Source organism: Limulus polyphemus, unplaced genomic scaffold (genome assembly GCF_000517525.1).
Source record: "Limulus polyphemus unplaced genomic scaffold, Limulus_polyphemus-2.1.2 Scaffold318, whole genome shotgun sequence".
Classification (NCBI taxonomy): Eukaryota; Metazoa; Arthropoda; class Merostomata; order Xiphosura; family Limulidae; genus Limulus; species Limulus polyphemus.
In genome coordinates, this window is record NW_013665928.1 from 635,495 (window position 1) to 650,388 (window position 14,894).

General features: G+C 34.4%; 1 protein-coding gene across 4 annotated transcripts in view; it reads right to left on the minus strand.

Moving 5' to 3' along the window:
* LOC106457340 (mucin-6-like) overlaps positions 1 to 14,894 on the minus strand; it is a 96,547-nt gene that overhangs the window by 26,771 nt on the left and 54,882 nt on the right. For all 4 annotated transcript variants that reach the window (XR_002610139.1, XM_013916742.2, XM_022383218.1 and 1 more), the window contains 2 exons: positions 12,627 to 12,721; positions 62 to 164 (listed from right to left, as the gene is read on the minus strand). Coding sequence is in view for 3 of the 4 variants with exons in the window: in XM_013916742.2 (XP_013772196.1) it covers positions 62 to 164; positions 12,627 to 12,721 (198 nt within the window). In the remaining variant the exon portion in view is untranslated. The remainder of the gene's footprint in view (positions 1 to 61; positions 165 to 12,626; positions 12,722 to 14,894) is intronic.

A 14,894-nucleotide genomic window follows, 5' to 3' on the forward strand; every position in this document is an offset into this window, starting at 1 on the left:
TATATATATATATATATATATATATATATATATTTAAATTTTAAAAAATAAGTATTTTTACCTTTTCCTTCTGAAACAGCTTCTCTGTCATGTTTCAAAGCTTCTTTTTCTTCCTGAATAAAAAGTCTTTCCAGCATCACTCTTTCAGGATCAGAACACACTCGCTATGCCAATCAAAACACAGCTTTATGAGTTACTCCATCATACTTCTTTTTTAAACAACATATATGTGAATGTTTTTAAGGTTTAATACTTGTATTGATTACTTGGTACTGTTTATTATTAATAAGAGTTTGGATTTCTAAACAAAAATGAACGTCATCACTGTGACAAATTTCTTTTATTTTTAACCCATAGCAACTTCAATTTCAGCACAAAAACATTGAACTACACTGGATATTTCTGATAAACAAGCTTAGGACTTTTTTTTTACTATAAAACACAAATCCTTAATCGATTCTTTTTCACAAAATTAATCTCGTACTGGAAAGTCTAAAACTACTAAATGTTGAGAAAAACCTAAATTCAACAAGAACTAAAGAGATGAAGTCAGAATTCAAAGACTCTTTCAGTCACAAGAATCACGATTTTATGTTCTCTATGATGAACGTAAGAGCAGTTAATGCAAGTCCAGACACCAAACAGTTCATGATTAGATGGAGGTTTCAACTCAAAGCAGTAAACTAACCCAGAGCAACAGTCTGTAAGGAAAACTTCTCTTAAAACACTACTCTAAATTTCATTTTTATTGAAATTTTGTTAGAGAACATTAAAATTATTTCTTAGCATAAACTGAAGTGATATAAATTAATTGTTATTTTTAACTAGTTTATCCACATTTTCTCCAAAAACATTCCAAACATTATTATTTCTCATAAAGGCTTGTTTTGTTCCATTTTAATGTTAAATATTTCAATTAATTGTCTTACAAAGTAAATTAAACCTATTTGCTGTATTGTTGGATATTTCTCCTCTCTTTAAAGAAAGTGACAAAAAATTGCCCCAATAACTACAGGCCCATTAGTATTATATCAGTAGTGAGAAAACTTTGTAAAAGTCTGATAAAGGATAAAAGTTAAAAATTTGTTTCACTAGAGGAAAATCTTGCCTGACTTATCTTTTAAGATATTCTTTAAAGAGGTTACTGCTCATGGAGATGAAGGTACAGGTGTAAATTTGGTGTATCTGGATTTTCATAGCTCATTTGACAATGTACCACATAAAAGGTTTGTTAAAAAAATTATCTCCACAGATGTAGGACATAAGTTGTCTCATTGAATAGAAAAGTGGCTGGATGGAAGATGGTTATTATAAATAGAGGTCAGTCACATTGGATTAATGTCACATTTGGGGTACCTTGGAGATCAGTATTAGGACCTTTGCTCTTTTATATTTACATCAATGACACACATGAAGGAACAGTGAATAGGTTAAGTAACTTTGCCGATGATATTAAGATCATAGGTGTTGTTGGTTGTGAAGATGCTGCTACTGCTGCTTTACAAAAAACAATTAGATAATTTGGAGAGTTTGGCAAATAAATGGCAGATGTTTTTTGATTATAAGAAATGAAAAGTAATGCATAATTTGAATTATAAGTATAATTTTGATGGGAATAAAACCTTAACAGTGTTATGGAAGAAAAAGATCTTGGTGTTTTGGTTGATCAGATGTTTTAAGTCATCCACACAGTGCTAATGCTACTGGAAGGGCAAATAGGATTTTAGGTTTTAAGTAGAGAAATATTAAATACAAGTCTAAAGATGTTATAACTTAATTGTAGAGGTCACTGGTTAAGTCATACTTAGAGTGCTATGTTCAGTCTTGGGCTCTCTACCTTAGGAAGGACTATGAATTGTTGGAAAAGGTTCAGAGAAGGGCTATTAGTATGATACCTAGGATGCTAAGGTTTTTATAAAAGGATGGGTTAAGATCTCTGAAATTTTCTCTTCAAAAAAGAAGAGTTAGAAAGAGGTCTGATTGAGGTATTTAAGATTGTTAGAAAAATTGATAGTATTTGTACCATATTTTTTCATAATTAATAGTAAGAATGGTAGGGCTAGGGGACACAAATATGAATTTTGGCAGAGTAGGGGTCGTCTTCAATTAAGACAGTTTTAGTTTTCTATCAGGTTGTCTTCAGATGTGGTGGAAGTAGTAAACTGAAGGGTCCCTTGTTGTCCTTAAATGTTATTGTGCTGGAGGGCAAGTGATGTGATATCTGTTTGTATGTTATTGTGCTGTAGAGCATGCAACGTGATATCTGTTCATTTGTTATTGTGCTGAAGGGCACGCGACGTGATATCTCTTCTTTTGTTATTGTGCTGTAGGGCATGCAACGTGATATTTGTTCATTTGTTATTGTGCTGTAGGGCACGCGACGTGATATTTGTTCATTTGTTTTTGTGCTGTAGGGCACGCGACATGATATCTGTTCATTTGTTATTGTGCTGTAGGGCACACGACGTGATATCTGTTTGTATGTTATTGTGCTGTAGGGCACACGATGTGATATCTGTTTGTATGTTATTGTGCTGTAGGACACGCAATGTGATATCTGTTTGTATGTTATTGTGCTGTAGGGCACGCGATGTGATATCTGTTTGTATGTTATTGTGCTGTAGGGCACGCAATGTGATATCTGTTTGTATGTTATTGTGCTGTAGGGCACACGATGTGATATCTGTTTGTATGTTATTGTGCTGTAGGGCACACGATGTGATATCTGTTTGTATGTTATTGTGCTGTAGGGCACACGATGTAATATCTGTTTGTATGTTATTGTGCTGTAGGGCACACGAATGTGATATCTGTTTGTATGTTATTGTGCTGTAGGGCACGTGACGTGATTATCTGTTTGTATGTTATTGTGCTGTAGGGCACGTGACGTGATTATCTGTTTGTATGTTATTGTGCTGTAGGGCATGCGACGTGATTATCAGTTTGTATGTGCATTGTGCTGCAGAATCTATGGCATATACTAGCCCTCTTTCCCTGCACACATGTATTTGTCATGGCTAAACACATAATGCATCTTAGGGAAATTTCCAAGTTTTCTAGTGTTCATATATTGTATAGATCATGTGACTAACACGTATCTTTAGCAGGATGATGTTCTTTCACTGAAGCTATAAGATAAATCATCACACAAAAAAATCATTCTATCCTGAAATTATAAACAACCTGTTCTTTATGGCTTTGAAACAATGTAGCAAAAACTGAAACATAACAAAATTTTAAAAAAATGTTCCACATGGAAAAAAAACTTTTTAGGCAGTAAGGAGGGTCAAATATAAAAGACCATATTTTTGAAGTAGAGTATTTTTAACTAAGATAAATGCAGTAAATATTATCCAGTCTGCAATCATACCATTCCATATATACTGTCTAATAATGACTTAATACTAGGCAATTTGCTTTGGAGAAACAGTATATGACATTTTTCACTTGCTATTTTTGTTTTGTTACATCATCATAATAAGTTTTAGAAATGGCAACTTGTTTCTTGTCTGGAAAAGAAATTCTTCTTGTCTCATGTAGAAGACAAAAAAAAACAGCATAGTTCTTTGACATGTTTACACAGAACTAATGTTCTAATCATCGAATAAAAGATCCAGAAACAAAAGAAAAGCATTTGCTACACTCACAATGAATTACTTGTCTAAAAAACAATATCTGATAATCACAATTAATAAGAAAACATAAATAATAAATGCCATATTAAGAACAGAACACCTTTTGCTCAAAAGGTGATAGCTTACGACACTAGATAAGTAGGGGATACATTAATAAATTAACACAAACAAATATAGGGCTGGAAACTTTACAATTTTTACCTATAATTTACGTAAAAACCTTAAAAAAATATCTATTAATAGTGAATAAGCAAAACTAAGGCAACAAAAATGTTAATTATTTTTATACTTGTATAGCATTACAGATAAAGGTTTGAGACTACTTGCTTGAATCAGACTTTCACTTATCCGAGGAAATCAGACAACCATTAATGTTGAACCTTGTTAATTTTCAAATAACAAAATGATGTTTTACATATTTCTTCAAAACATACTAGGTTTTAGCTGCCTGCCCAACTGATAAATCGACCATTGTCTTATTTTTTATTAGTACTTCCTAAACAAATCCTGATCTGATCATAAAAGATGTAAGAAACTTACGGGTTAGTTAGACTGAATCAACAGACTATGATTTACTTCTCTGTTTTTCTTGCCATAGCCTAGCTTAACACATAAGTTTGATATAATGCCACTATGAAGTATTATCAATTTGTAATGTGCACAAACATGCCTTAAATTAGTCTCACGATTATATGGCAAAATATCAAATAATTACTTACACCTTGTACTTTGTTTTCTGCTTAGATTACTAGCGCATTTTGTTCTTGCTACTTTTGGAGGTTCGATTAATCCTCATGGGATAGAGAAAGTTGTGGAACTTGACTATGTTTAGGGTTGATGTAGATTAGTTTGTGTGTATTTTGATTTGATAATGTCTGGAACTATGTGCTTCTTAAATGAAACATTAGGAATGTGCTGTACTTAAAAAGAGATCTAAAATTAGTAACAACACTGAGCATCCTATATCAGCTTTTAAGCAGTGATGCAGCAATCTTGTGCTGAAATTTTGTCCCTGACTTAACATGTCTGGTCATGAAAAGCCAAAAACATCTGCTTAGAAGTTTTGTTTACTTCCCAGCAAAGAGACAAGAGTTAAAACTAAGTCAAGTACTGCTCAGTTACTATAAAACATTTATTAAACTGTTGCCTTACACGTCTTGTGACAGTGAAGGAGAAAGTTCAAGAGAAGCAACAGGCTAAAGAACATGCCATCACTCCCTTAAATCGTGTCACTAAATCATTCCAAGAGAGAGTATACTCATTGATTATGGTGATGATGAAATTGACGGTATGATAAAAAATGCAAGTCTTTCACCAGCTTCCAATTCAAGCATGTTACCACTTTCTGCTTTGTATATGTTACCAGTCCAAGTAAACTGTCCAGTGCTAGAAGCTGGTGTTACTGGATCCATCGATAGAATATTTCCTCACCACAGAAACAGCTTGACTGTCTGTTTACTCTTGTTGTTTATGCAAACATTAACCCTTTTCTGCAGTGTTGAAAATTCCCATGTTATAGTTATACGCACCTTAACACTGCAAATACAGATGTCCAACAGAAATTCATTATTTTAATCCAAAACGTCCTCCCACATATCCATGGTATCTGATAGCTGAAGTGATGGAGTAATCATTCCAAACCAATCTTTTATCCACACACACCAGCAGTAATGAATCTCAAAACACCACAAACTGGTTTCAAAACAGTTGAGATCATTAAAACATTTTCTCTTGTGACAGTTGATGCAACTAATATGAAGTTTGCCTCAGAAAATATTGATGAATGAATATCCACATCTCCAGTTATGCAGCTCAAATAATGCAACTATTACTTGGTTGTGTAGTGAATTTGGAACACCTTTATTATATCTGCACAAGAGCAAATTCTTTAAAGTCACATAATTGCCAGAAGTCATTCTGTCTGAAATACTTACTATTATAGCACTCCATCTTATCAACATAAACCTTTTGCAACTTGATGGGTTTCATTCATTAAGTGTATCAAAGACCAACAAACCTGTAAGAAGGCTCTGCAGTCAACTGGTGCAGAAAAGGTAGTTTCTGACTGCTGATATCCTTGAAGATGTGTTCTGGGTATAAAATTCAAAATTCATACAGCTCCTTCAGTCTATGGGACAATCAACTGAAAGGATGGAAGCAGATACAGATATTATATCTGATGTCAACTAAAAATGTTTCACCATACAACTGATAGCAGAAAACAGTTCACTAACAGAAGCTGAAGAGAAACAAATGAAGAACAATATCCAAGAATGATACAAGCAAGCTTTTACTACAGCCCAGAATGCAGAGTGCCTAGAAGATACATGCTACCAAGGGAAGTATCAAAATAAGGAGGAGTTTAATTCTGAATGTAATCTCACAGGGGCTATGGTCAATTTCAAAGTCAACATAATTATCAGTGTTCTTACACAGTTGGCTAATTTCAAAGCAAGAAACAGTCCATTTGGTCATAAAGCCATGAGAGATGCTATCCCTACCATGGATTCCATGAGATCCTGTCAATAAAAGTGATGAAAGTTAACATTTTCCTCAACTGAAAATGTATTTCCATTATTACTTACCTCCGTTGACAATATAGCTATTTCTCGATCTCCAGGGTTTCCACTTTTTGCCCATCTAAGCATTGAAAATGCTTGTTCCAGTTTTTTATACCCCACTCAAATGCCTTTGGCAAATTTTAATCTGCAAAATTCTCCACCAACTTCAATGAGCCCTCCATTTAGGTACTGTATATAAGCATCTCATTCACATAATGTAATCACTTTTTCGAGACATAAACCAGCTTTTAGTAAGGAAGTAGAGTGGAAAAGTGTCAGCAGATGTAAGTATTATTGGAAATACATTTTCAGATTAGGAAAATGTTAATTTCCAAAACATACTTACCTTTGCTGACACTATAGCTAGAATCCCACATTGAGAAGATGGAGGGGGCCATTGCAGGTATGAACCATGCAGAAAGAACAGGAATGTACCAAGATAAAGATGGTACAAGAGTGAGGGAACCGCACTACATCCAGCACAGATATGCTCTCACCTGAAACTCAGTTCCCATATCAAAGGTGGAACAGAATACGAGTTATCGTCAGTATAGGCCAGCCCCAACCAGATAGCCAGCATTCTACAACTCAGGGTTAGAATTAAGGGGTGGTGGTACCTATATCCCACATTGGTGGCTAGGGCTATTGGACTGCAATGTTATATATATATATATATATATACACTTCTGATTGTAACCCAACCTGTAGCCATAGTGTGATGCATTTCGCACCACTAGAATCACAACGAGAGGTAAGCAACACGGAAGTGGACAAACATTCTCCTCCACCTGAATAAGTCCAAAAGGCAACACTCCAGGCTTGTAATGAAGGGATCGTGTATATCATACTGAACCAAAGGAACAGAACTTATCCAGTCTGGAACTATGAATATTCATCCTCACTCCCCAACCAAGTAGGCAAGGATATATTCCGCTTGTCCCTGGAATTATAGAGAGGATATGTAGCCTGTGCTCAACCAAGGACCTAGGATGAGACCATTTTGCATTCAGAATTATAAGGAGATAGTGGACAATATACAAACCAACATTGATCAAAAAGAAGGGACATGCACCCCCAAACCGGATAGCTTCTTGTAAAATCTGAACTGGAATTATGAGTAAGCTCTTGCAGAGGTTGGAGCCACTCCTACTGACATCTGGGAAAAACATACAGGGACCCAAGTAGGAGGGAACCCAACTTGCCCTCTTCTCCAAGAGTGGGGGAACACACTCGAACACTCTGGAGGAAAAGCCTCTGTCCGCCATCCCAGCTATTGGAAATTGAGGGTGGTAAGGACTCCCAAACTCCACTAACAGAGTCTGGGGGTATAACACGCATTGGAAAGTCCTAAGGAATGGTGCTCTGGAAACCGTGCAATAGGTGAACTAAGTTCCCTGCATTTTTAAAAGCAAACTGACCCTGATTTATTCAACCTGAAGATCAGCAGGGAGGAGCAGAATCCCCTTTAGCTTTACTCATGATAGTCTACGAGTGGTGGCCCATAATAATAATAATAAGGTAATACCATCCAGAAGATGCCTAGATGGTCTTATGGAACACCCTATTTCGATAGAGCCTGTTGCAACCTGTAGTAATTATAATGAAAAATGGTTGCTAGTGTGGAATTGAAAAGAGAAAGCATACCTGCCTGGGCAACACTTGCCACAGAGTGGGATCCAGTGAAAAATAAAGAGACCTTGGAAATATAAGAGTATAAGAGTGAGGAAAATACTCATCTCTGGTTAAAATCTAACAGATGTGGTCAAAATAGCTACAGGGGGTAGTCCAAAACCCACAGAAGAGGAAACTGCTAGATCATGTAAGTAATAAGATAGGAAAGTATTAGGAGTAGACCACATACTAGCCTGCACAATGTCTTCCAGAGGACAATTCAACTGGGTGGTTAATGACATAGAGATATCACAAATCTGGTGAGATGTGACACACAAAAGATTCCTCTCCTGTAGCAATAATGCATTATAGGCCATGTGAATCAATTTACGAAGACACCTTGCTAGGGTAATGGGAGATAAATAATGGGAAATGAAGGATTCTACTGAGTGAACAATCAATTCCTACTACCTTGAGATGAGTTAGTACGAGCCACATAACACTTGAGGGGCCTAACAGGACATTATAAACTATTAGGATTGGAGCAGTCATAAAGGTAAGAAATGGCTGGCAAATGGATTGGTGAGAAGGATCTTTTGCTTTCCCTGGCTGCCAGAGTCTTGGGATGAAAATACCTATCGGTGTAAACCAGGACAAATGTGGAATGATAAGAGTCCGATGCACATGGATTGCAAACAACTCTGACCGACGATGTCCACAAGCCAACAACAACAAAAAATACAATTTTATGAGAAAGGTGAAGCAGAGAACATGAAGCTAAGGGCTCAAAGGGATGATGAGACAATGCATGTAAAACAACTGTAAAATCCCAATTCGGTAATTGAAAAAGTCATTTGGGTTGAAGAATATAAAAGTACTTGAGTAGACCTGATAATACTGAGGATTCAAAACCCTTTCGATATTTGGAATACCAAAATATAGTGAATAAGGATGCCTTATATAAAACCACCTTAGACAAAACAAGACCCCTCTCAAATATACAAGTCATAAAATGGGATATGGTAGATACTTTACGATGAAGAAGATTTAAATTCCTTTTAATACACCACTAATGATAAGCATTCCATTTTCATTGATAAATGGCCATGGTTGGCCTCTGGAGAGATTTAGTTAAATACAGAGAAACCTTAGAAGTTAAACCCTTATGTTGAGCAAAGGACCACCTAACTTCCAAGCATGAAGATTGAGTTATCGAACATCTGGGTGTGGAATGTCTGATCGAGGCTGTCTCAACAGAGACGGCCAATGTGGAAAAGGTAAAGGTGGACAGGATGTACAGATAATGGTGGAGGTGATGTAAATTGAATGCCCAACACTGAAGCCAGAATACGGAGTACCCATGGATCCCTGGTGAAAGAACTCCACTGCTCCCCCGCCCACGGAATAGTCACTGACACCGTAGCCAACGGTGTGCCTGAGCCAAAGATCCTTGAGAATATGGACGGACTCTATTATGGGAACCAACAGACCTGGAAACCGATAGAGAGGGTTGGGAAACACTACAAGCCGACACTCCCAAATTAACACCAGAAAGGCAAGAAGCCAATGATGATAAAGAAAAATGTAAATGAGCTGAATCAATTCATGATTCTAACATCTCTGGAACTCCATCAATCAATATGGGATGGAGAAAAGGAGCTTCCCATAACTCCCTGAGGGCAGAAAACAGTAAACAAATACTTTCTAACAGAGCATCTCTACCCAATAAATCCCAACAAAAACCAGCCAGAAAACCAGAGAAAGAACTAAAGAAGACAATCTGACTGATGTAGATGTCAGCAAGATCCTCAAATTGCTGAGGGGAATGTTGATAAGCTTCCGACAAAAGTTGGATTGAAGATAAATACCTCAGGACAGTCGTGAGAGTAAGATGAATCCGAGAAAACTGTGATCTGTTTAAAGTGATCACAGGTTCCAATCTAGACCCCCAAAGGTCCAAAAGGGTGTCCATCTGTTGAGAATCTAAATATACCTCCTCTTGGCAGTGATAAGCCAAAGCAAATCTCCCAGCATGAACAGCAATATCAAGAGGAGGAGGAAAAACCAAGTAGTCACTTGCTGTCCTTTCTGCCAACAAGGAAGGAGTAAAGTCAAATGCAATAAAAGAGACCCCCAAAACCTCACAAACTTGAGTAACCAACTGAAGAATGGGGGTTTGAGGTGGCTGATCAAGATGCTCTTTTGTTGAGGCTGACCTAGTAAAAAAAAGGAGATGGAAAAAGTGAGTCTAAATCCTTCCCAGCTGGTCCTGGTTCATTTGCAAAAGCCACCTCAGAACCCCCTGGAGAGACACCATCAGTCCGCATACATGTCTCCATCTCAGAATGGATCATATCAGAGACATTTTCGACTGAGAGTGACCCCTCCCCTGGCTGTTGACAAACACCAAATAGCAGAGGTAGAAGAGAAGAGGTCTGATTGGCCTCCATAGAAGAAACATTAACTCGGGAAATAATACCTGTCAGTACGTATTATTATCTTTATTTTTTGTTAAAGTAATTTATAAATATAAACAAAGATATAACTGTAGTAACACCAACCATGTTCAAAGACACAATATAAACTGTGAATAATCACAACACTCCTGTTTACAGAAACCCATGATGAATGAATGCCTTGTCAAGAAAAAGAGATTACATTATCTGAATGAGGTGCTTACATACAGTACTTAGATAGAGAGCGTACTGAAGTTGGTGGAGAATTTTGCAAATTCGAATTTACCAAGGACAACTGAGTGGGGTATAAAAGATTGGAGCAAGTGTTTTCAATGCTTAGATGGGAAAAAGAGTGGAAACCCTGGAGATAGAGAAATAGCTTTTGTGTCAGTGCAGGTAAGCATATTTTGGAAAGGCCTAAGCCCTCACTGTATTTTATCACAGTGGCAGTCATCCTTCTACTTCGCCCATTGCACTACAGCTTGTGTTGAATAGAACTAGTTCATTTTGGAAATGGTAAGTTTTAAAACTGAAGATATCCACGATTGTGAAGTTAATAAATTTTCTATCACAAATTCTAGTTCATAGAAAAAAAAAAGATCCAAGAAGAGGCTAAGGTACGTATTTATCTTTCACAAATTATCAATAATTCTTTCTGGTGTTTGTTATCACGTCATTTATAACTGACAGAAAGACAAAGTTCTAGTTTACCAAATGGCATATAATGCTCTCAGTACAGATTTTGTTGTTTTGCCTACAAATTCAATGTTGGTATTGCAGTCATTCTGGAAGGAAAAATGGGTAATTTAGATTTATTTAGTATTTTTTTGTGATGATTAAAAGGTCAGTCAAATTGACTACGTTCCTGTAGTATTAGGGTAGAGAAAATTTTGAAATATAGCTTTTCTGAAAAAAAAAAAAATTTAATATTCATTTAATGGGTCCTACATTTTATGTAAATAAAATATGAAAAAAAAAATTTTCATTCTTAATTTGAAAATAACCTTGCACCCAGACTATTCAGAATCACACTTGACTATATATTCACATAAAACTTTTTAGTAAAAATATTTAATTAAAACGCGACAAGTATTTTCTGTGTACAAAAGTCTTGTAATGTTTACTAAAGGTTTTCCAAATGTTGTGAAGATACGCTTAAGATATTAAAAGTTATGTGTACTTTTGTGGTTACATAGCGGTTGCAAGGTTGGCTAAAATAACTGAACCTATATACAATTAATCCATTTGTTTTAAAATAATTTATTTTAAATTGCAATATAGCCCTTTACTGTGACAGCAATGTTATATTTCCTGTGTGGAATGTTTTTTGTTGTTGTTATAATTTTGCAGTGTTTAATACATAGTTTCAAAGCCACTAAAAGTTTTTTTAATCTCGTAGTAGAAACCACTGTTTAGTGACACCATGTTCACCGATTTCTAGCTTGTTCTACATTTTCAGGCATACTTCTCTCAGTTACATAAACTAATTGTCTTGATATACATACATGCAGAGAAAACTTTATAAGCATCCAGTGTATAAAACTTGGTGCTTCATGACATTCACTGCTTTGATGTTTCTTGGATGATACAGAGAAAATCCTTCTGTACAGTTTAAAGCAAAGATGTTTCTTTTCCAAACTTATCATGGCTAAACAGCAACATACAGCTACAAAATTAAAGCAATGAATGAAGTACAGAAAAGCTGCAACAGCAAGTTATATGTGTATAGATATATGGTAGTCACATGAACTTTGTCATATGATCTACACAATACATAACCACAACAAAACTTAGAGATTCCCCTGAAATGCATTATATGCATAGCTGCAGCAGCTACACCTCTGCATGGATATAGGGGATAAAGGTAACTATGTGATGTATACATATAGAGATACAACATCAAAGTGTATAAAATGACATAGGCTCCTTTAGCACAATGCAATGAAATGATTAAGCAAACCTTGGTGAAAAAAGGCATACATTGTGTAAAGAAACAATACAACAAAAATTTAAAATTGTTAAAAGAAAATTAACAAATTTATGTGAAATCCTTTCACATTTACATTTAACAAATACTGCTTACTACATTTATACTGTCAGTGCATATTGCACCTTCCCAACGACGTGAACAGAAGTCCTGACAACAGACAAAATGCACTATTAGAGCAATTCAACGAGAAAGAGGGGGAGGAAACTGAAACTCCACGTCCATTTGTATGAAACTTGGTGCACAGTTTGACAACATACAAATAGCAAACAATACGTATATATTAATCTAAATATATCCTAACCTAACAAATTGATATGCAAAACAGATATTGCTCAAAAATGTAATAAAATGATAAGAATGCTAATAGACTTACCATGCTTTCTTTCATGAGTAGGTAGCAATATTTATTAAACATTCTTCTACTTTTTTCAAGAAGGTGTGTTGAGACTCTATCAAACATGCTGTCAACTATAAAAAAATAATATATATATATATATTTATATACACACACAAAACATATCAAATTTGCTGTAATGAACATTCTGGTACAGAATAAAAACTACATTATTCATTGACCAAGAATTAAAATTACAAAGCCTCTTTCTGTAGGATTTAGGTTTTTATATTACAAAAAAAAATGTTTCCTTTATCAAAGAAAGAACATTCCTGAATTGGCTTAAAAACTCTGAAATAAAAACCAGCTAAGAAGTTCACATCCAGTTTTCATTATTTTGATATTTCAAACCATTTGTAATTAATTACTTTCTTTTAGTGTATAAATAATTTGAAAAAATTATTACAAATTACAACCAAGATCATGAGGCTGGCTGCCTGAAGTCTCATGAAGTTCCAACAAATAACACCTCATATTGTTAAGTGTAACTGGATTACCAAAATACTACAAAATTATTTAAAATATGTAATTGCTTTCTAAAAATCCAATGGAATCCATAAACTGGCTTTCAGCCCTATGCATATGGGGAGTTAAAATGTGCATGTTGCAATCTTTTTGCAGTTACCTTCAATATTTAATTAAACAATTTTATTGTCAATGTATGTCAATACATTTCACATTAAAGTGTAATTTATAATTTAAATTTTAACATTTTTTAAGTTTTAATTTCAAACTACACATACCAAAAAGAAATAATACAAAAACTGAGCCAACAACCTTCTTGACTTGCTGAGATATCAATAAATTTGTAAAACACACCAGGAAAACCTCTCCCATCTTTTCATGCATTTCAAGTCAATTATTCACTCATGCCCAATTTTCTGATTTCATATTTATAACAAACAATAAGAGTATATTGTAATGTACAGGAATCTTAATTTTGTTTAGTTCTGGTGGTCAAAAACAATAGTTTGCAAGAAAAGTAAAATAGTTGCTCCTAGCAGCAATGGAAGTTTTAACATATTTATAACTTAATTAGAATACCAGGTAAATTAAAGCAGTTTTGGACATTCTATTGTAGTGCCCAATACATTTTTTCTCTTCTAAAATGTATATTTGAAAGCTATATGAATTATTGTTTGAACAATCAACAGTGAGAAAAAAGTAGGGTTACTGAAGCATGACATCGGAGTACAAATGACTCAAGCTGAAGTAAGTGCTAAATTTATTGGTTAATATGTATATTTATTTATTCTCATATATTTCTCAAGAGAAGTAACTTAAATTTAAAAATTACAAACTTCTTTGGCTGGATAGCAAAACTTAACTGAAAAAAAAAAATTATATAAAAAAACAATCATGAGATAAGAGTATGGGCAAGCTCGCAATATGTACTTCATGTGACTTTAACCCGAACATTTGTTCACCTTAAGCTATACTTGAAATATCCCACAGTAATTTATTACATTTCACATAGAAGGGATCCAAAATAGTCATAAAATCATAAAATTAAAAGAAAGCAGATGTGAAAAGATTTAAAGCTGAAGCTATTATGACAAATAACTTTATCTATTACAATCTGCAGTCATTCTAGGAAAAAAGGGTATTATTGATTTTATTTCATATTTTTCAACTCTGCATTTCACTGTACATAAATGATTTTACTGCAGTTAGTGTTAGGGTAGAGAAAATAAAATAAAAAGTAAATAATTTTACTTAAAAAACCTGTTGATACTCATTTAGGAGGTTCTAGCAGTTATGGAAATGAAATATAAAACTGTAAATAATTATTTTTATTCTTACCATGAAAATCACATTTCACTCGTGCTGACTCAGTAAAGGCATTGTAAATTCATACACAAATCTTTAGTTATATATCTTATTAAAACAATCTAATCTTTTGTTTACAAAACACTTGTAATATATAGTAATAATCTGTGAAGATACAATTAGTATATTAATGATATAGTGTATAGTTTCATGATCATATGGTAATTATAAGGTCAGTCAAATTGACTAAACTCATATGCATAGGGTTAAATGGAAAGTAAGAAGTTTTTAATAGCAAAGATATCATTTATTATATCATTAGTACTTTAAATATTTAAAATAAAAATAAATACTTATCTGTGCATACCCATAACTCTCTTGCAACAGGTTCGGTCAATTCAACCAAAATCTTGACCCCCAAATTGACTTTTAGAGTTTCCATATTATAACATCTAATATGTTTTATGTATCTTCATG